Source organism: Nanorana parkeri, unplaced genomic scaffold (genome assembly GCF_000935625.1).
Source record: "Nanorana parkeri isolate BGI_ZX_2015 unplaced genomic scaffold, ASM93562v1 scaffold274, whole genome shotgun sequence".
NCBI lineage: Eukaryota > Metazoa > Chordata > Amphibia > Anura > Dicroglossidae > Nanorana > Nanorana parkeri.
The window spans coordinates 1,120,675-1,142,664 of NW_017306542.1; the positions used below are offsets into that span (position 1 = coordinate 1,120,675).

At 42.8% G+C, this 21,990-nt stretch overlaps 1 protein-coding gene across 1 annotated transcript in view; it reads left to right on the plus strand.

The window, feature by feature from the left end:
- Positions 1–21,593, plus strand: part of LOC108787622 (thioredoxin-like) — a 23,659-nt gene extending 2,066 nt beyond the window's left edge. The window contains exons 2-5 of the mRNA XM_018557221.1: positions 12,144–12,248; positions 15,712–15,771; positions 16,928–16,993; positions 21,380–21,593. Of these exons, the coding sequence (XP_018412723.1) occupies positions 12,144–12,248; positions 15,712–15,771; positions 16,928–16,993; positions 21,380–21,442 (294 nt within the window). The 3' untranslated portion in view covers positions 21,443–21,593. The remainder of the gene's footprint in view (positions 1–12,143; positions 12,249–15,711; positions 15,772–16,927; positions 16,994–21,379) is intronic.
- The last annotated feature ends 397 nt before the right edge of the window (positions 21,594–21,990 follow it).

The following is a 21,990-nucleotide window of genomic DNA, read 5'->3' on the forward strand; positions in this document are numbered from 1 at the left end:
CCCCCGCCTCATCCTTCCTCTCCCCCTTATAATGATCACAAGGGCAACCTGTGGTATTGTAGGTGCCTTGTGAGGTATAGATGGATTACTTGGCACTGCTGGTAAAAGTGATAAGCACTTGTATTTTTTTTTATACTGTGCTACGGTAACCCATACAAAGTATCAGATTTTTTGTAATGGTGATGAGCCTCCATGGGGTAAAAAGGAGGGGCTGTTGTCACTTAGGCGTCCACCACTGGATCACATGTAATCAAGGAGATTGTAAAATCGTATTGTAATGTTTGCAGCCATCTTAAATGTTTGCAGCTAAAGCTGAGCTCCGGCTACAAAAACTTTCATTCAACTCTATTCCTCAATAGCCTCAAATTATATACATCCACCTTGTGTGCACTGAAATTCCTCTACATACCTTGTAAAAGGAGTGGGCATATTACCACTGTGCTGTGCATAACCTGCGCAGAGTTGTGGGAGGGACAAAGCAGGCCCCACCCACTACATACTGCCTGTAGAAAATTACAGGAGGGGGCGGATACAAGACCAGCCACCCTGCACAAGGAGAGAGTAGCAGTGACTGGTCTTTATACAGGAAGTTCCTGAACAGAGACAAGGTCACATTGGGTTACTGCACAGATCTGGAGGAAATACACAAAGCACACCAAGCTTCACGTACCACAATACACGTGCCTTTTGGATATAAACTGTATTTTATTTTCTTGGAGTTTAGCTTTATGTCTTATAGGCCCCCAACAAGCCAATTGACTTCAGAGACTTGTATTTAAAGGCAATGGCTGGGAATTCCTGTTAGAGGATTACTTGTTCTGCTGAGGCACACCTTTTTGAAGTTGCCATTTTATTAGGGACTAGTAAGGTGTGTGATGCATCATTACTAGTTTACAAGTGTATAATATAAACATCTCGAGTGTATATGGAATAATTATTAAAGGCAACGTTGAAATCCTCTTCTATAAGACTTACAAATAAATGCTCACCGTATGGTTCAAGGCAGTTGCGTTTGTTGAATGACTGCCATAAGGTCTGAATGGTAAAAACTTTCATTCAACTCTATTCCTCAATAGCCTCAAATTATATACATCCACCTTGTGTGCACTGAAATTCCTCTACATACCTTGTAAAAGGAGTGGGCATATTACCACTGTGCTGTGCATAACCTGCGCAGAGTTGTGGGAGGGACAAAGCAGGCCCCACCCACTACATACTGCCTGTAGAAAATTACAGGAGGGGGCGGATACAAGACCAGCCACCCTGCACAAGGAGAGAGTAGCAGTGACTGGTCTTTATACAGGAAGTTCCTGAACAGAGACAAGGTCACATTGGGTTACTGCACAGATCTGGAGGAAATACACAAAGCACACCAAGCTTCACGTACCACAATACACGTGCCTTTTGGATATAAACTGTATTTTATTTTCTTGGAGTTTAGCTTTATGTCTTATAGGCCCCCAACAAGCCAATTGACTTCAGAGACTTGTATTTAAAGGCAATGGCTGGGAATTCCTGTTAGAGGATTACTTGTTCTGCTGAGGCACACCTTTTTGAAGTTGCCATTTTATTAGGGACTAGTAAGGTGTGTGATGCATCATTACTAGTTTACAAGTGTATAATATAAACATCTCGAGTGTATATGGAATAATTATTAAAGGCAACGTTGAAATCCTCTTCTATAAGACTTACAAATAAATGCTCACCGTATGGTTCAAGGCAGTTGCGTTTGTTGAATGACTGCCATAAGGTCTGAATGGTGAAATGATGCAAGTTTGATCAGAAGAGCCCAGTATGATGATAATGTAAGCTTGCATGCGTGCATCGTGATCCTTCAAAATCTTTGTTTCAGACAACACTCACATAATGCAGACTAAACAGCCTTGCTGCTGATAGGCAAACATTTACTTTTGTAATAAAGTCAACAGCTAAAGCTGGGTACAAACAGTCATTATTCAGTCTCACAGGCAGGATGAAAATAAAATATGACCCATTCCTCAATCCACACTAACAGATGCACACATCTCCCGCTGCGTATGTTTTCTGACAGGGGTGCCAGCTACTGTAAGAATACCTGAACAGTGATTACAGCTGATTGGCTGCGAACAGTGGTCAGCCAATGATTTTCCAGCGTGTCCCTTCTGCAATGGTCGATCTAATGATTTCCTTCTGTGGAGGGGAGGGGGCCACCCACAGATCATATTTTGCCCGATACCTGCTGTATCGGTCGAAATTCGCTCTGCTTTTTTACCAGCTTAAGCCCTCATCTCCAGGGTTGCCCAATTCCTAACGCCCGGATCGTGAAGTTCCTAGCGCCGTGCCGGAGTTTGTGTTTTTTTTTTTCCCCTCTACATTTAGCCCTGCTGCGGGCAAGCAGGGCTAAATGTAGAGCAGGGGAGCTGCCGCTCATTATGTACAAGTGATCTGGGTGGCTGTGCACCGGCTTAGATCACTTGCAGCAGCTTGCTTGTCCCCAACAGGCTGCTTCGATTTTCCGATCTCCTCTGTGTGATCAGTGTGTACTCTGTGCTTCCTGTCTCAGCTGTCACAAGCCGGGCTGCACAGGAGATCAAGCACAATGCTGTGCTCAGTCTTCTGTATTGGAGGGGAGGCTCCGTAAAGAGAACCTGTCGCCTCCAAATGCTATCACATAGGGGCTTGTTAGCCCTTGTATGATAGCAGGTAGCGTTAAGGGGTGGGGGGGTGGTGATGAAGTAAAAAATGATAAAATAAATATTTAAAACCAACTCCGCCTCCCCTGCCATCTCCATGCAAATAAACGCATGCATAGGGCATTGTGTCTGGTTGTGCGCTGAGGGCTGCCCCCATTCCACTGTGTGCCATATTGTGGTAGCCGGGCAGCAGCACTCTCTTACACGTACAATGTGCATATGTTCACTTTCCCAAGTAGTTTTGGAAAAATGGAATTACCAGTTTAAATCTAGCCCCCTATTTGTAGTAGCACGACAAGTGGATTGTCATGAGGGCAAGTAGATTGGGCCCCCACATCTGTAAGGCACCGTTCACAGCACTGTGATGCAACATCACATATGTGCTAAAGGGTGCTTTGTGCAAATTTAAATGGGCTGTCTAGTGCATCTAATTGCACCCAAGAATGGGTGTTGGGTTTCCATGTGTTGTGGTGTAAAACGACGCAGGTGTATTGAAGTGCCCTTAGGAAATATTGCAAACATGAGAATGCAGAGATGGCTGGTGGGCAGAAATTGGCAGCTGGGCTGCATCTTATTCTCTATGTTGCCTGGAGGCAGGGTGGGGTCATTCAAGAGAGGAATTATGGGGTCTCTAGGTACAGAATGCAACCGAATTTCTGTTCACTTGATTACTCAACAGAGAGTTGTTTTTCAATACCGCTCTAAAAAAAAGGTCCAACAGAATCCCATTTATTTCTATGGTCATGTTTGCATCTGAGCGTCTTGTAGCAAAGCGCGCCTCGCTGGAAAAAAAAGTACATGAGCTTCTTTTTGGCAGATTAAACACTTCATGGCCCCATAGACTTCAATGGAAATGCTCAAACGCATGAGACTAATTTTTGTGCACACTTTACACACTTTTTCCCATTTGCATCAATGTGTCACAATCTGCTTACAAAAACACGTGACTTAATGTGCGCGCCAAAAACATGCAGCGAAAACGCACTTGGAATAAGTGAAAACACTGACGCCTAGGTGTGAATGCAGCCTTAAGGGCCAGTTCACACCACAAAGTCTGCGTTCCAGAGCGTTCGGCCTCTGGAACTCAAACCGGCCGGCTCCCTGCCTTCAGGAGTGGGCGTGGTGGTGCATTTAAGTCCAATGGCACCACAGCCACGCCCCCCAGTGTGATTGGCCACACCCAGAACGCAAGCACGTTAGTGCCTGCGTTCTGGTACAGTGCGATCTGCAAAAATACTACAAGCACTGACGTCTTACACGTTCAGGAACTTACACCCGTATAACCATACACCTGTTTTGTGTGCATGACCTCTAAAAGGTACAGACTGGAAGAGGGGACTGCATATAAAGCCAATCGCGTCAAGTGTTAACAAGGGACGTGCTGATAGGAGTAGCAAGCAGAATAACAGATATGCTCATCTATGTGTTGCTTTTCCATGTGCTGTCTAGTCACAGGCTGGGGAAGGGAGTTGCTCTACTGCAGCAGGAAGAAAACTGAAAATTTAACCATACTTACCGTAATTTTCTTTTCCTGGTTATAACAGTTCCTCTCCAGTGCTGTGCTATGCGGTAGAGCTGTTTAACTTTCAGGACTGGATTGTCAGAAATGCAATTCCTTTGGCAGGTAAAACCCACATTTTGTGTATTTAGTAATTTGCAAAGAAGTCGGCTTTAAACTACCTAGAAGTTCCCAGTTTTAGGCCTTGTTTACACCAAGCGCGTTCCAAGCGCGTTCCAAGAGCAGTTACAGACCGGAGCAAAACTGCGTCCAATGTATTCCAATGGTATTTTTAGCCCCAGTTCACATCGCAACGTTCAGTTCCAGAGCAGGTAAAAAAAAACTGCAGCAGGCCCTATTTTCCTGCTCTGCAACGCATGCAAACGCCCTGGAATGCACAAAGCCCATTTTAAGGTAAAAAAATGTCTTTAAAATTATTATTTTTTTTTTTTTTTACAAACGGCCAAAAAACGCGGCACAACCCACTGCACTGCGTGTGCAAAAACATATGCAGATTTGCTCTGCATTTGGTGTAAACAAGGCCTTAAGGGCTTGTTCACACCACACCAAGTGCGGAGCAGTTACAGAACAGATCAAAACTGCGTCCAATGTATTCCAATGGTATGTTGGGCTCTAGTTTCACACTACAGCGTTTTTTGTTTTGTTTTTCTGCTCTGGAACGCATCAAAATGCATGCAAATGCCCTGGAACACACTAAAAGCCAATTTTAGGCATATATATTATTATTATGCTACTGGAACGTGGCAAAACGCACTACACTGCATGTGCAGAATCTCATGCAGATCTGGTCCGGATTTGGTGTGAACAAGCCCTAAGGGCCTGTTCACATGAGTTTCAGGTGCGGATCAGCAGACGCGGTGCTATGTGTTTTGCAGCGTTTTTGATGCGTTCCAGTAAAAAAAAAAATTATATATATACACACACACATATATGTGTATATGTGTGTGTGTGTATGTATATATATATATATATATTTTTATGTTTTTGCTGGAGTGGGGCTGTCAGTGTTAGCTGCAGTGCGTTTTTGATGCGTTTTGCGTTTCCGGACCGTTTTCTGACCGTACAAAATGTGACATGCAGTCGTAACCTGAACGGACTGCACACGTGAGAACTGTAGCCCATAAAACACACAGGGATACATTGGAATGCATTTTTACTGCAGGAGCGTACAGATCAGGTCACCACAGAAAACGGACGTCGTGTGAACAGGCACTAAGAGAATCTATTTATGATTTGTAGGCCCTCCATACCATCTTGTCTTGAATTGTATTGTGATTGTCATGTCTTCCTATATTGTAAAGCACTGCGCTAATTGTTGGCGCTATATACATCTTGTATTATAACAATAATAATAATTTACTATGCACTCACTCCCCTGCTATTCCTGTCCACCACTGGAGCTTTGAGAAATACCTGGTACATCTGGGTATATGTGACCCAGTCACGTGTACATTTTGATCTGATGAATCATGCTAGTATGGGCAAAGTCCAGTTTTCCTTTTAAATAAGTTGCTTGTAAGTCATAGTTACTGAATAGTTCTTCATTTGATTTGACAGGAATGTGGGTGGTTAGGTACTTTTTAATACAGAATAGTTTTAGAAGGGCCATTCAATGTGAGAAGTTTGTACAGGATTGCATGAGTCCTCTTTCCTGTGTTTCACACGACTAAAGCTTTCAAATGGATAACTCTAAGTTAAAAGAAAAAAAAAAGAAGCTGCCTATTCCCTAGAACTGGTGATTTGCAAACATCTTGGATAAGGACAAGATTGAATGTAGGTGCTTTGCATAACAGCCCACTAATCTCTGACTTTAATATTGTGGAAATTCTGAAGTTGCAAGCTATTTTATCGGTTTCCTTGTATGAACTGCCAATTTGAAATCCTCCCACACAATTTCCCTGCGATTTCAGTCAGGGCTTTGACTAGGCCAGTCTATAGCCCTCTATTTTATTTTTTCTCTATTTGAGCCACTCCTTAGTGGGTTTACTATCATGGTTCGGATCATTGTGTTGAAACATCCATTTCCAGTTAAACTTTCAGACAGATGGGCTAACATTCTTATTAAGCACATTGTTGTATGATGCAAGAGTCATCAAGACTGCAAGTTGCCCAGGCCCTGATACATCCAGACCTCTTTTAAACCATAACATCACCACCGTGCTTCACAGTTTGTTATGCGTTTCTTCTTCTGAAATACTGTCTTTGGTTTGTGGCAAACATGGCTACTGTTACTGTGGCCAAACAGCTGTCTTTATTTCATCCAATCATAGCATATTGTTACAGCAGGGCCTGATCTTTGCCTATATGTTCAATGACAAACTCTAGATTTGATCTTGTTGGAACAGCAAAGGCTTTTTCCTGGCACACCTCCCATACAGGTTAAATTGATGCAGTTTTTGTTCTGCATTGTAGATGCATGTAGTTTTGATACCTACTGTTGCAAGTGTTTCCTACAGATGTCAGTTACATTTTGGGGTTCAGTTACACCCAGCAGAATAATTGACTTCAAATAATTTGGCCATGTGTGGGTTTTTTTTGTTTGTTTTAGCCATACATGGTTATATTTTTGTCGTTTAGCCTTCGGCCTGAATGAAACATTATTATTATACAGGATTTATGTAGCTCCAACAGTTTGAGCAGAGCTTTACAATATAAGGAAGACATTGCAGTTAAAATTCAAATCAAGACAAGATGGTAAGGAGGGCCCTGCCCCTGAGGGCTTACAATCTAAAATGACAGATTCCTTCATCCACACCAAACAGTGCACATGGATAATTCTCCCGCTGTGTCCTTTGTATTTAAGGTGAGACTAGTGTCAGAATACTTGAACGGTGATGACTAATTGGCTGCAATTATTGTTCACCTCAAAATTTTATATCCCGCGCCTTCGACTTTCTAAACAAAGAATTCCGGATGGAAGCAAGCAGACGGGGCTGCCCACTGTGTGAATTTTAAGGTGGTTCATAAACAACCAAACAGAATTTGCAGTGTATGGCCAGCTTTAGAGGGCTATTTTTATCTTGGCATGATGACACCACACATATCAGCAGCAAACACCTGTAGGGCTGCAACAACTAAACGATTATAATCGATGATGGAAACGTCAACGTTTTCCATCATCGATTAGTCGGCTTTCGATTAGTTGCCCCTGTTCATGGCGCCACACCTCCTCCCTGCCTCATGCTCGCCACTGCCAGACATGCTCGCCGCTGACAGGCCCACCCGCATCCATGATCGGCACAGGGACATGGGGAGAAGCATGGAGGGGTCGACAGCCGCCGATCTTGGAAGGAAGTTGCTGGAATACTGCTTGGATAAAGACTGCGCTCTGACCCCCCCCCACATGACACAATTTAATGTATTGCTGGGATAGTACATTATACAGAGCAATATACCATCAGCTATATGGGCATACAAATCCCAGCAATACATTATACACTGTATAATGTACTATTGCTGGGATTTGTTGTATTACTCTATAGTTAGTGGTATTCTGAATTGAGCTGTATAGAGGAGTACAACACATCCCAGCAATAACATATTATACAGCACAATACAGAATACCCCCAGCTATAGAGGAATACAACAAATCCCAGCAATAATGCAGAATACCCGCAGCTATAGAGGAATACAACAAATCCCAGCAATAATATATTATACTATAATGTATTGCTGGGATTTGTTGTAGTCCTCTATAGCTGGTGGTATTCTGCATTGCGCTGTATAATGTAGTATTGCTGGGATTTGTAGTCATATAGCCGGTGCCATTCTGCATTGATTGCTGTATCATTTTACACTTTCCATTTCACTATATTGCACACCAGTTTTATTTTTTATTTCATGGATCTGAGGTGTGGCAAATGTATGGGGAACCTTACTTTTTTTTCATATGACAAATCTGCACTTTCATTTATTTTGACCATGTGAATGAATGTCATGTCAATTACATGTCGTTTGTTTAACTATATCGGGGAAAAAAGGGGGGGTGTATATTCCCTGGAGCTCCGATTATATCAAGTGTATGCCTTGTATAGTTGGGACTGGTCATCAAAGTCATGTAACCAAAAAATAAGGGCACAAAAAAAGCAACAGTGTTCCAAATGAGTACTGTAAAAAGCGGTTACGAAGCAGAACGAGACCGGTAAATATTTATAAAAGTATCAACTTTATTTGAAAACATCAAAGTATCGCACCAATAATACCGCCTCTCAATAATTTCGTAAAAGAACAACGTTGTTCATAGCACTCATGCATTCATTCATTCATCCTATGGGCCCCACACAGTCTACGGCAATAAATATCTTCAAGGTACAAAGGAGATAGGAACCAGGTGTTAAACTGGGAGTACTATTGGTAATTATGTCACTGCTTGGCGATGATGTTTAGCTCAGAGAAGATAGATCTTGTATATCGACTTAAGGATATAGCTATGACCAGTTCTTTTTGCAGGTGATACATCCAGGAATATAGTGGATGAAATCTGTTGATCGGTTGTTGGAGAGAGGAAGTCTCTATGAATAGTGCACTTAGGCCCCATTCACACCTGACCGTTTTGTAGCGCGTCCTACGCTCGATGAACGCTCTACAAAACGGTCAAAAAAATAAATAGCACTGTAGTCAATGGCCTCGTTCCCACCTGTCCGTATTTCCGCCCGTCCCGAACCCACTACAAAACGGCCCACGCATGAAAAGGTCCCGGAGCGTTTTTTGCTGCGTATTGGTCCGTTTTGTAGGGCGTTTTCCATTAGTATACTGCCAAGTAGCCTTTGGAATCGCGCGACGGTCGCGCGGCTTTTTTACCGCGAATCGCGGTAAAAAAACCGCGTGACAGACGCGCATATTACAATACGCATAGGTGTGAATGGGGCCTTAAGAATAAATTCAGTCCACTAGGGGCATGTATGTATGCATTGGCCTCCGTATGTCGGTACCTTTTTCGTAGCTCTGTTTGTTAGAGGATATCAATCACATTGTTTTCTGAGTTTGTTCAGACTTTCCCATAACAATAAATTCCTCCTGTTGGATTTATTCAAGGGGGAGACCTGTGCGGGACCAATTGGTAGTAGGTAGTAGTCGACCGTACTCAGTTGTCTCGTACCCCCTCCTTTTTGGGTCTGGGAACTCTTGTAGTTCAGCATTGCCCCCGGTAGTCAATTTAACCGTGACCGTTCCAGGTCCCAACAGTGAGAGGGAGAGGAGAGTGTATTAGTGTATTAGGCTACATTCACACCTGTAAGTTTAGGTGCAATTTAAGTATTCCTGCACCAGGAACTTGCATTTCCTGCAGTAATGATCAGGTGACAGCAGCCAAATGTAAATGCCTGTAATGGTACGTGATATAACTACATGCGGTTAGAAAACACTCTCCTTGGATGCACAATCAATGCGTATTACATGCGCATTCGTTTACATGCAGCTGCTGTCACTTGAACAGGTGACAGCTGCGACTTGTAAACACCAGATTAGTGATTCCTGCTGCAGGAAAGTGCAAGTTCCTAACGCAGGAATCCCTAATCGCACCTGAACCTACAGATATGAATGGGGCCTTATTGTGTGTATTGGTGTCCGTAGTACCAATCCGGATACAGTTTAATTTTATTTTAAAGTATGAAATTTGTCAAGCGGCCCCCATGGGAGAAACATTTGTCGCGTGGCCCCCGAGTTAATTGAGTTTGAGACCCCTGTTTTAGACTTTGGCAACAACAGCGATTTGAGGACCTATTGTGTTTAGCTACCACTATGTAGGTGGTAACTATAATGCGGATTGTTCAACCAACGGCAATCAGAATTTATGTTTGTGACCTCTTTTTCAGTATTTTTTAACAGTTATACGAGCTGTTTTACATGCCAATTTAAAATGTTATTCTGTCTCTTGAATATATCTTTGTCACTTTTTTATGCTTTTTATGATGCTTTTTATATGCGCTACCATTCTTTATGGATGATGCCCTTACTAAAACCTGTAAACCTAAGATGCAGCCAGCAAGATAAAAAATAAAAAAAACTTGGAAGAAACAAAGTGCCGAAGTGTGCACATAGAACAAGGGGCCAGTTTGAACTTTCAGGCTACATGTAGTAAATGAGTTTTTGTGCCATTTCAGTTGTCTGCATGTTAAAAACGGAGCAGAACGTCACAGACGTTTTGTTCAGTTGTGATGTGTAAACAAATGTTACATCTGCTCAGGTGTAAAACCTGACTAGACAGCTGCACTGTAATTTAAAATCATTACTTTTCTTTATACCGGATATTACAGCTCCCACTGTGCTTCCAGCCTGCTCTGGATATAAAAGCTGTGGGTCACAGACTGCAGCCCTGGTATTGATTTTCCGTTCCTCCTTGACCATTTACAGAATACACAGTATTGCAATGAAATTAGAAATAAATAGGCAGCCAAAACATTGCGCATGTTTAGGGGTTCACCAGGTGTGATTGGGGCCTTACCTTTTTTAGACAAAAAAAAGGCCCCAAGCTGTGCTGTCAATAAATGCAACATCGTTTCATCTTGTAGAATACTTAAAGTATTGCAGATGCACCTTTTGGCTCCAGATCTGTTCGTTGCCCAGAGGTTGTAGGCTTTCCACACCCCTCCCTCCCCTTTAATGTGTAATTCCTTTCTTCCTTGTTGCAGGATCTATGTGTTGACCTCCTGAAATTCATAATACATTCAAATGAACTCCCTGAAGTTGGGAATAGCCACTTGAAGTATGGGGTCAGGGCTTTTCCCCATAGTTCTCCTCAGGGTCATGGGAGGACACAAACTAGTGTTCTCCCGTGACCCAAAGCTCAGTATACCGCGAGCTACAGCTCGCGGTATGCTGAGACGCCGCAGCCGGGACAGATCCCGACATTGCTGTGGAGATCCACCCAGCTCCGGGATTGACAGCTAGCTTTGCCTAGCCAGAGACGGCTGTGCCCGCCCCCTCCCCCGTCCGTTCCTCCAGTCATCGCTGGAGGATCAGACAGAGGAAGGGGGGAATCCCCTGCAGGGAGCCGTGAGTGACAAGTCACTGCTCTCTGCAGGGATAGATCGAGAAGTGAGCAAGCGACAGTATGTGTTCGCTCACTTCCCTATCTACTAAGCCGACCTGTGACAGTTTCATTGTCACAGGCAGGCTCAGATTATGAGGCTGAGTGAAATCACTCGCCTCATAATGCTCCTTTTTTACAGGAATGTTTATGGGCTTTGTATGAAGAGAGCCCACCCATCTACCTACGTAAAACTGTCAGTGACACATTCCCCTCCCTGCCCAATCTGTGTCCGGGACATTCCCTGTCCGTTTGTTACGACTTGTCACTGACCGTTTTGTGCTCTGTTTGCACCAAGCCTGCACATAACGCTACTTTTTGCCAGATCTAAATCTGTCTGCAAAAAAGATTTTGCTTGCACAGATCTACAGGTAGCACAGAGAGAATTTATCAAAACTGAGTAGACAAAAACTGGAGCAGCTGTGTACAGCAACCAATCCGCTTCTTTCATTTTCATATCTTAACTGAACAAACTGAAGAGAGAAGCTGATTGGTTGCTATGGGCAACTGCTCCAGTTTTGATAAATTCCCCCCTGTATGTTTTCTTGCTCTAGGCCTTATTGCCAAGAGAAAGAGCTGCTTCTTCACAACTCAAGCAGTAAAGAGCATTGATCATATGCTACGTTCGGCACAGTCAGGACAAGTACAATATGGCGCTCCTAAATGAAAACCTACACGGTGTGGAATTACAAGTGTGTACATGGCACTACAGTGTTTAGCCAAACGGCTTGCAGGACCAAGATCCTTTTTAAAGCAATGATTTGAGAATTCTGTCTAGGTGTGTACTCCGCACTTATTATTGGAATGCTTTCTAAACAGAAATGCTTGCTAAACAGAAGCACAACTGACTAATGACAGATTAAATGTACTTGAAATATAATTAAAAACAACCAGTTAACATTCTCAATGTTTTTATTCTCTTTAGGAAGAATTCAAGGAAGCCCTGGCTGGTGCTGGACCCAAACTTGTCATTGTAGACTTTACTGCTACATGGTGTGGGCCATGCAAAATGATTGGACCTATATTTGAAGTACATTTTTCTCTGAGGGTTTTTTTTTTTTTCTCTCTCTAAATCTTGTCCATTTTAATCTAAACATGTAATGTATTTTAGCTTGCAGCCAATACATGTCAGCTATTGGCCTCAAAAGCTTTTTCTTTAATGTTCATTAAAGTGACAAACCCTCAGATTTTTTTTTTTTTTTTTTTAACATAAACCAATACTGTAATGTGCGCCTTACTGTAATCCATGGTAGTTTCCCTTCTCTTTGCTGCTCTTTTAAATCCTCATGTCTTCTCATGCTGGGGAGGACTTCCCTTTGCAGCAGACTGCCTCTTCCTGTAGTGCTGGCTCAGGTTGCAAACCTACACACAGACACCATGTATCCATTCCAGAGACAAGGCAGTCTGCTGCAAAACAGTTCTGCCCAGCATGAGAAGAGATACAGATTTAAAAGGAAGAGCAGCAAAGAGAAGGGAAACAACCATGGATTACAGTAAGGCACACATTACAGTATTGTTTTATGTTAAAAAATCTGAGGGTTTAATGTCACTTTAAGGACAACTGGATCAGAAATGTATCTGATACTATTAGGTTATACTGCTGCCTGAAAGAAGATTTGAACACTGGCACACACATAAAGCTGGCGACCAACCAACTTATAGCTCTAATTTACTTCAGGTTTCATGGATAAATCCCAGCCAAGTCCTACTTTCCGAACGCTTTTGGTTCAACAGGTATAGGAGCCATTAGGCTCAATTCACAAAGCTCATACTCTAGGATGAGGCTCTGTCTTTTCCAAAAAGTGAGTTCTTGTAATCTCAGGCCAATGGGTGGGATGTTTATTTACAGTCACATGGCTAAAGATCTCTTCCCGTGTATTGACAATTTGGGAATTGAGCCAATCGTGTCAGGTTTTTCCTGTGTCCATCACAGTAGCGAACACTAGGAGAACAATGGTGTCAGTTACTTTTACTTTCTGATGGGGGTTTTGATCAATCCACATGCTACCATGTTTTTACTGTTATAAGGTGCTCCGTTAAAGTTTGCCTCACACTTGGGCCTCATTCACACAAGAAAAAGCCAGCAGGTACAGCTGCGTGCACGGCCGTATTGGGCAGCTCACGGGGAAGGACAGGTGCTGCGTGTGATTAGTACGCAGCCCCTGTCCTATATGGGAGTATGCGGCCGTACACCACCCTGCACGTCTGTGCGGGTGTCCATACTCGTACACTGACGGGATGGATCCTCTCTGCGTCTGAGCTGGGACACCCGTACGGACCTGCACTTGGGGTGCGCATAGGGCAGCGTATGGCCGCGTACTCCCATAGTTACATAGTTACATAGTATTTGAGGTTGAATAAAGACATTAGACCATCAAGTCCAACCTATTAGGATCTCATTCTAGGAGTACCTGTACCCCTGTATATTACGGTCCCTTAAGAAATCGTCCAAAAGTTTCTTGAACAATTCCACATTATTTGCTGAAATCACCGCCTGTGGCAGTGAGTTCCAGACCCTAACTGATCTTACTGTGAAGAACCCCCTTCGCACCTTGTGCTGGAATTTTTTTTCCACCAATTTTAGGTTATGGCCTCTAGTTTTTGTAACGGAGTTAATTTTAAACAGTTTATCGCTAATGTTGCTACCACCATTAAACATTTTGTACATGGAAATCATATCCCCCCTTAATCTCCTCACCTCTAATGTGAACATGTTTAAATTTAGTAGCCTTGTCTCGTAGCTCTGGTCCTCCATGCCCCTAATTAGTTTGGTTGCCCTTCGCTGGACTTTTTCCAACTCAAGGACATCTTTTCTTAGTACTGGTGACCAGAACTGGACCGCGTACTCCAGATGAGGTCGAACCAATGATCTATAAAGTGGCAAAATTATAGACTTGTCCCTGCAATACATCCCCTTTTTAATACAGGACAAGACCCTGCTAGCTTTGTTTACAGCAGCCTGGCACTGCAAACTACCTTTCAGTTTGTGGTCTACAATGACCCCCAAATCCTTCTCCATTTCTGACTTCCCCAGCGGCATACCCATAATTGTATAACCCATTTGTTTATTTTTAATTCCAAAGTGCATTACTTTGCATTTATCGACATTAAACCTCATCTGCCACATTAATGCCCACTCCCCTATTTTATCCAGGTCCTCCTGTAATGTTATAGTGTCTAAGTCCGTGTCTATTACCCTCCCTATTTTGGTGTCATCCGCAAACACGGAAATATCGCTGTTAACACCCTCCCCGATGTCATTAATAAATAAGTTGAACAATATGGGACCCAGCACAGAACCCTGAGGCACACCGCTCATTACACTAGCCCAGTCTGAAAAGGTGCCATTTACAGATACCCTCTGGACACGTTCCCGTAGCCAGTTCTCTATCCACGTACACACCACCTCATCTATGCCCATAGCCCTCAGCTTGTGTAGCAAGCGTTTGTGTGGTACCGTATCAAAAGCCTTTGAGAAATCCAGATATACCACATCCACCGGCTTACCTCCGTCCATATCTCTACTTACCCCCTCATAAAAAGTTAGCAAGTTAGTTAGGCAGGAACGGTCTTTCCTGAACCCGTGCTGATTGTCATTAACTATCCCGTTTTCCTGAACAAATTCTACCAGATAATCCTTTATTATGCCCTCTAGCATTTTACAAACTACCGATGTTAGACTGACCGGCCTATAGTTCCCAGGTTGGCACCTTGCCAGAGAAGGACAGGGGCTGCGTACTAATCACATGCAGCACCTGTCCTTCCCAGGTGCTGCCCGATACGGCCGTGCACGGAGCTGTACGTGCTGGCCTTTTCTCGTGAATGAGGCCTTACTGTCGCGCTGATTACCTTTTCACCAGGCAGAAACTGAGAGAATATCTGCAACAGGAAGATGGTAGTAAAAAGCTGATCCAAAATAAATAAATACATTTTGTCTGGGCCTCAACTTTAATGCGATCTGCCTATGTTTCCTTCTAGTTAGATAAAAAAAAAAGATGTAAAGAAGTAGCGTTGTAGAAGGTCTTTATTAATTGGGAGTACCCGACCTGGTAGTGTCTTAGCTCTAGCTGCATGCAAATAGGTTATGTATTTACTGTGAACAGCCATAAAGAATAATCCACATCACAAACCCTAAGGGCAGAACTTTTCTCTGGGGTCGTGCGCTGTGCATATGTGTTCTCAAGACAGCAGGACAGGGCCGTAAAGATGAGAAGCTCTGCCAAAGATTTGGCTGAACATTGGCATCTCTGCAAAATATGGTCTGCAGGAGATGTCTGTATATTGTATTATTGGTGTGATCAGCAGTGTGTGTGGGGGGACATGTAGAATATTTAGTACAAGGGTACAGGGCTCTAAGTAAACTAGTCATACTTGTAAAATTGGATCAACAGCCTAATATTGTATTGTGGAAAAGAATACTGTTTTTTTAAACGCCACGCTTTAAAATATCACATGCCTTTCTTTTTGTTTTATTTTCTTTTTTTGTTTTTTAGGCTTTGAGTCAAAGTCACCCAGATGTTGTGTTTCTTAAGGTGGATGTGGATGATGCACAGGTAAAAAAAAGCTCTAGGCTTGCGTTTCTAAAATAACTCTTCCAGGAGAACCAACCTTTATAATACAGTGCACTTTAATAATGGGAAGGTTTAGTGTATTTCTTTGCATCGCATATTGAATAGCCATAGCAAATTTGATAACTTCAGATTGTAAATTTACCAGTTTTATAAAAATCATTTAACTAACTAGTATGTTTTTGAGTAGTGGAAGGAGACTAGAGCATCTATATTACACCCTATAGTCTGCATAGTGTTAACTGTGTTGCAGTTTAACCATGGCTTTAGTGCCCGTTCACACTACCACACGCGTGCCATTCATTTAAGTCACCTCCCGTCCGCAGTGCAATTGGGCGCAAATGCGGTGAGGTGCTTCTGGAAAAATAGTGCATGCACTATTCAATCGCAAGGCACACTATTTACAATACAGTATGTTGTAGTGTGGACGATTGCACTGCGGGCGGGAGGTGCGTTCAAATGAATGGCACACATCCCACACTGTAATCACACGGGAGTCGCATTGTGCAGTACCATGTGTTAATTGCACAGAACTGTGCGATAAACACACCAATGGTGTTGTGCACAAGCCCTAAACGTAGAACTGTGCCAAGGCTATAGACATTCAAATATTTTTACATATTACTAACAAACCGTAAATCTGCTTTTTAAAATGACTTTCAACAGGCCTGCCGGTTTGATGGTTCTCAATGGAGGAAAGTGTTGGGTTAGTTAAGTTGGACTAGTACTGGTAGATTAATAAGGGCACGTGTCGACAGTAGCTGTTTGACTTCAGTTTGAGACACTTCTGAAATTCCTGACATTCAGAATTTATTGAGAAATGCATTTAACTTGCAGTTAACGTCCTCCTGACCTGCAGTTGACATTCAAACTGGTTTTGCATTCCCTTATATGAGGTTGCAAAGCCCATAAGAAGCAACAAAAGCTTGCTGACATTGGCACTAATACTTGCCTGTGATTGGGTGGCAAATGCTATGGGTGTCCCCTTATCACTTAAAGCACATGTTTTAATAATACACAACAATTACAATTTATACCTGACCTGGATGTTATGACTGGCCAGATTTTTGCTATCCTGTTAATGTCGGCCTGATTTTTTTTTTTTTTTTCTCTTTTGTCCTTAATACCAATTGTTTTGTAGGATGTTGCTCAACACTGCGATATCAAATGCATGCCAACTTTCCATTTCTATAAAAATGGATCAAAGGTATGTAACTTCACTATGTTGCTAAAACTGTTGCCAGTCTATTTTGAAAGCATACCTGTTTAATTTGTTTTTGCCGGGGAGGGGGAGAGTTGCATAAACCACTTTTTTGAAGCTATCGGATCATTGGTGGGGGGGAAAAAATACATTATGTGCATAGCAGCCAGTTGGAAATAACCTCTTAGATTGTTTGTTTTACGGGTTATGCCTCATTACTATAGTACTTTTTTTTGGAAGAGCCTGAATGAATCTTAAGCTGGCCATACACTATGTGACTTTCATCTGGTTCTTCATGAGTGGGTGTCCTTGTCGGGATCCTTCCGCCCAGAATACCTGAATCAGAAGATTAAAGGAGCCAGTTTGGAAAATCTTTGGCAGAACTGTTGCAAGCACCAGTCAGGTATTCTGACAGCGACTGTGGTCAGAATACAATAGAAAAAGCGGGGGCATTCTTCTATCCACGCTCTTTAGGCTAAAAAAAAGTGTATAGCCAGCTTTTTAGTCTGGGAGAATTGTGTGCGTGTGTGTGCGCACATATGCAGTTGTAATCAAAATTATTCAACTCCCATTGCAAATCCAAGTTTATTGGTAACATTTACTATCAGTTGTTTGCAATGAACAAATCAAACAAAAGCAATAGAAATTGGTCAACACTGTAAACGTTTCAAGTGATTTCCCCAAATTCTATTAAAAACAACTTTTAATTACTTCTGCAGTCTCAAAATTATTCAACCCCTTGCTGTTTTATGACCTGCTGCATAGCCAGACACAAGCTTCTGGCAGAGTTCCTGAGGAATTTTAGCCCATTCCTCACTAATATTCTTGAGTTTGCTTGCCACAATTGCCTTCTTCAAATCCCAATAGAGATTTCCTATGGGGTTTAAGTCAAGTGACTGATGACCACTGTAGAATCTGGGACTTCTTCTGCAACCAAGCCTTGGTGGGATTTGAAGTGTGCTTGGGATCATTGTCCTGTTGGAAAGTCCAATGATGTCCAAGCTTCATCTTTCAGACGGCTTGACATTTTCTCCTAGGATTTCCTGATCCTTCAATAAATCCATCTTGCCTTCCACTGTTTTACAGTGTCAATGAATGCAAAGCAGTAGTATCACGCAGCCACCACCATGCTTAACTGTAGGCAGAGTTCTTTTCAGTGTATGCTTCATTCTTCCCCCAGACATACTGCTGATCTATAGGGCCTCAGTGCCTGTTGCCACCAAGTCTTGCTGAAGGTCTTTTGAAGTCACTCAAGGCTTTTTCTCAATCCACCTTCTCAGAAATCTAGTTGTAGCCGTTGATGGCTTCTTTTGTCTGCCCCGTCAAGGTAGTATAACCACTGTTCCTTTAACTTTGCACTTGGGAACTATGCTTCCAACGGTGTCTCTAAGAACATTGTGCCTTCACTATCTTTTGGTATCCTGTTCCTTGTTTGTGAAGGGGGATGATCTCTTCCCTTTTTTTTTTTGACCATTCTTTTGCCTTAACCCTATTTCTAACATGCAAACATGCAGTCAAATCTGACACTCAACAAAGCCCTAGCCAGTTGCGGTATTTCATGTGTTCTAGCTTGAGCACACCTGGTGCAACTAATTAACTGCAACTAATGGTGCAACTTTGATCAATTATATCAGGTGTGCTTGAGACAACACCTGTTTTGCATATGCGTGCTCTTGTGAGGAATTCTATTCAGAGGGTTGAATCATTTTGAGACTGCTTGATCCATTCGGTTTGTAAAAGTTGCCAATGATTTTGATTACGACTGTACATGTAAAAAGAAAAGTGCACCCCATAAAAAGTGAGTGACTTTTTTAATTGGCAAAAATGAGTTATTCAAACAGTGCCTACAGATGATTTTATACTTGAACAAGTGACACATAAAATAAACGTGTTCTATTCATTCTTATGATTAAAGAGAATTCAGATTTGTTACCACCACTTAAAATCCACGAAATTAGATCTTTCTTTGGTAAACTTCAGGTGAAAGCAGTCTTATTTAAAGGTGAACTATGGGGTTAAGGCTTTTCCCCATAGTTCTCAGGCTAATGGGAGGACACAAACTAGCGTCCTCCCGTCACCCTAAACTCAGTATACCGCGAGCAGTAGCTAAGACGCTGAAGCGGATCCCGACAATTTTATGTCTGGATCCTCCCAGCTGCGTGAGTGGCAGCTGGCTCTGCCTATCTAGAGGCAGAGCCAGCTGTACAATCCCCCGTCCGTTCCCCCAGTCAGCGCTGGTGGAACGGGGAGGGGGGAATCCAGCCCCTCCCCTGTCGCGGCAGAGAGCTGTGACCGGATCCAGAGGTGAGCGAACGCCGGTATCTGTTCGCTCATCTCCCAATCCACTAAGCCAACCTGTGACAGTCTCATTGTCGCAGGTCGGCTAGAACTATGTGAGGTGAGTGAAAAGCCCTCGCCTCATAGTTCTCCTTTTAAACCTCAGATATCGAGGGATTTTGTTTTCTCTTTACTACTGATTGTTAGTGGTATCATTTCAAGATCAAAAGAGCTCTCTAAGGCCGCCGGAAAGAAGGTAGTAGATGCATATTAGTCTGGTAAAGGATTTGGAAAGATTGCCAAATTATATGAAGTCCATTATTCCATTGTAATTTTAAAATCTACAAGTGGTATATGTTTCAAACAAGTGCTAATGTTGTCCAGCACTGGCTGGTTCTGCAAACTCAACTCATCCCAAGAACTGGATGCCTCTGCAAATTCAGCCCAAGAACTAACAATTTAAAGGAGAACTATGGGGTCGGTGTTTTTCCCCATAGTTCTCCTTAGGGTAACGGGAGGACACAAACTAGCGTCCTCCCGTTACCCTAAGCTCAGTATACCGCGAGCTACAGCTCGCGGTATACTGAGACGCCGGAGCGGATCCCGAAATCGACGTCGAGATCCACCCAGCTGCGTGAGTGACAGCTGGCTCTGCCTATCTAGAGGCAGAGCCACCTGTACCCGCCCCCTCCCCCGTCCGTTCCACCAGTCAGCGCTGGCAGATCGGAGAGAGGAATCCAGCCCCTCCCCCTCTCACGGCAGAGAGCCGTGACAGGATCGAGAGGTGAGTGAACCCGGTATGTGTTCGCTCACCTCCCGATCTACTGAGCCGACCTGTGACAGTCTCATTGTCACAGGTCGGCTAGAACTGTGAGGTGAGTGGAAATCACTCATCTCATAGTTCTCCTTTTTTAATGCAAAAAAAATCTCAGGAAATCCCCAAGTTTCATAATGGGCTCTGTTGATAACTCTTGCAACAGTTGTGCTTGTGAATGCAACTACAATCCGAAATGTTATACCAATGAAATATGGGAATTGGGCCCAGGAAAAAGCCTTTGATGTCCAAAAAGACCAGTGAATCAAAACTAGAATTGTTTGACTGCAGTGACAGTAGATATGATTGGTGCAAAGGAAAACCGCATCCAATTTGGAGTGCAGTTGATGAGCAAGGACAGGTTTATGATTGGCACCCGCCATACTGCCAGATTTGGAGACTGATGTGAAGATTTGAGTTGGGTTTTATTTATTTTTTGCATACATGAAGTAAGTTTTTGCCAAATGGGACAATACAAGCTTCTGTAGCCAAGGGCCTACTTGTGCTTTTCACAGTAAAATGTATCACCTGTTATTTGTAGTCTGTTTGGATAAAGTTCAAATATGTCGTACTGATGAGTTATACCACCACCTGCAGGAGTAAGATGCAAAGGCGAAAAAGAAAAGCCCAGCCCAGGGGGCAACCCCTGCTGGTGGCCCAGATCCCCCTCTGCCCAGGGGGATTCAGAATTGGCTGCCTCTTTTTTCATGGTCACAAAGGGTCCCGGAAGGCAGAGGCGGTACCATGTTTGCATTGGATTCAGCAAGTGATTGTTCGGGTTTAATGCCCTTGAAGTGACAGTCTCATCCCCCACCCCCCGGCTGCTTTTAAGGACTTACCTTAAATGGTGCCTCTTGATCCGATAATCTTCCTTCCACTTGTTTTCAAGAGTCAGTACTGGAGCTGGTCTGCCTGATCCAGTGCTGACTTCTGTGCCCCATGGTGTCTGTGCATGCTCCTGGCATACTCCTGCAGGTCATGGTGTAACCCATCAGTATGAGATGACGATCTCAGCTGTGTCTTTTAAAGAATGCATAGAGAAGGGTTTTATGGAGAGTACAAATGTGGTGTGTTTGTGGGGTGGTTTTTTTTGTTTTTTTTTAAACTAGGTATAGGAATATATCTGCTAAAGCATGTCTGGATGCTATGTGTGACAGACATTTGTATTTGACTTTATGTATATTTTTATATATAGGGCATATACTAGTTTTGGAGAATTATGCATATTGTATGCCAGTTCTGAGTTTGAACTTTTGTGTTTGAACAAAATTGTCATCTCACTTGCCTCTCTCTTTTTACAGGTACATGAATTTAGTGGAGCCAATAAGGATAGCTTGCTGCAGAAGCTATTGGAGCTGAAGTGAAAAGTTTATAACACATTGTAATCCAAACTTCCTTGCATTATAACCATGTTTAAAATCTGCTTCTATATAATTATATGAAGGAAACTCTCTTGCCTTTGGTGCTGAGGTCTTATGGATTCCTTATGTTTTCCAATAAATCTATATTGTACTGTTTTGAGTGGAGGATTTAAATAAAATGACTGCTAGAATCTGCTTCTGTCATGTGTTGCATTATTAATGCTTCTTTAATGTACGGGTATCAAAGGGTAATTGCACCTGTTACACCATTTGTCATGTTACACCTATATTTTAGTGGTACCATGAAACATGGTCACGATCTGCAGGTCATTTCCCAGGATCTGTGAATGAAACCACGCAGATTTAGTTGTTACCGTTTTCCATTGAGAACTACTTTGCCACACTTTTAATCCATTGATAACTTCCTCCACTCCCTCTAACCAAAAGTCTATTTTTGTATAGACCGGGACTGGAGGAGCAGTCTGTAGGTGCCTGGGCATTTGACACAAGATACACTGATTGTTCGCTCATTTTTTTACTGGATCATGTTG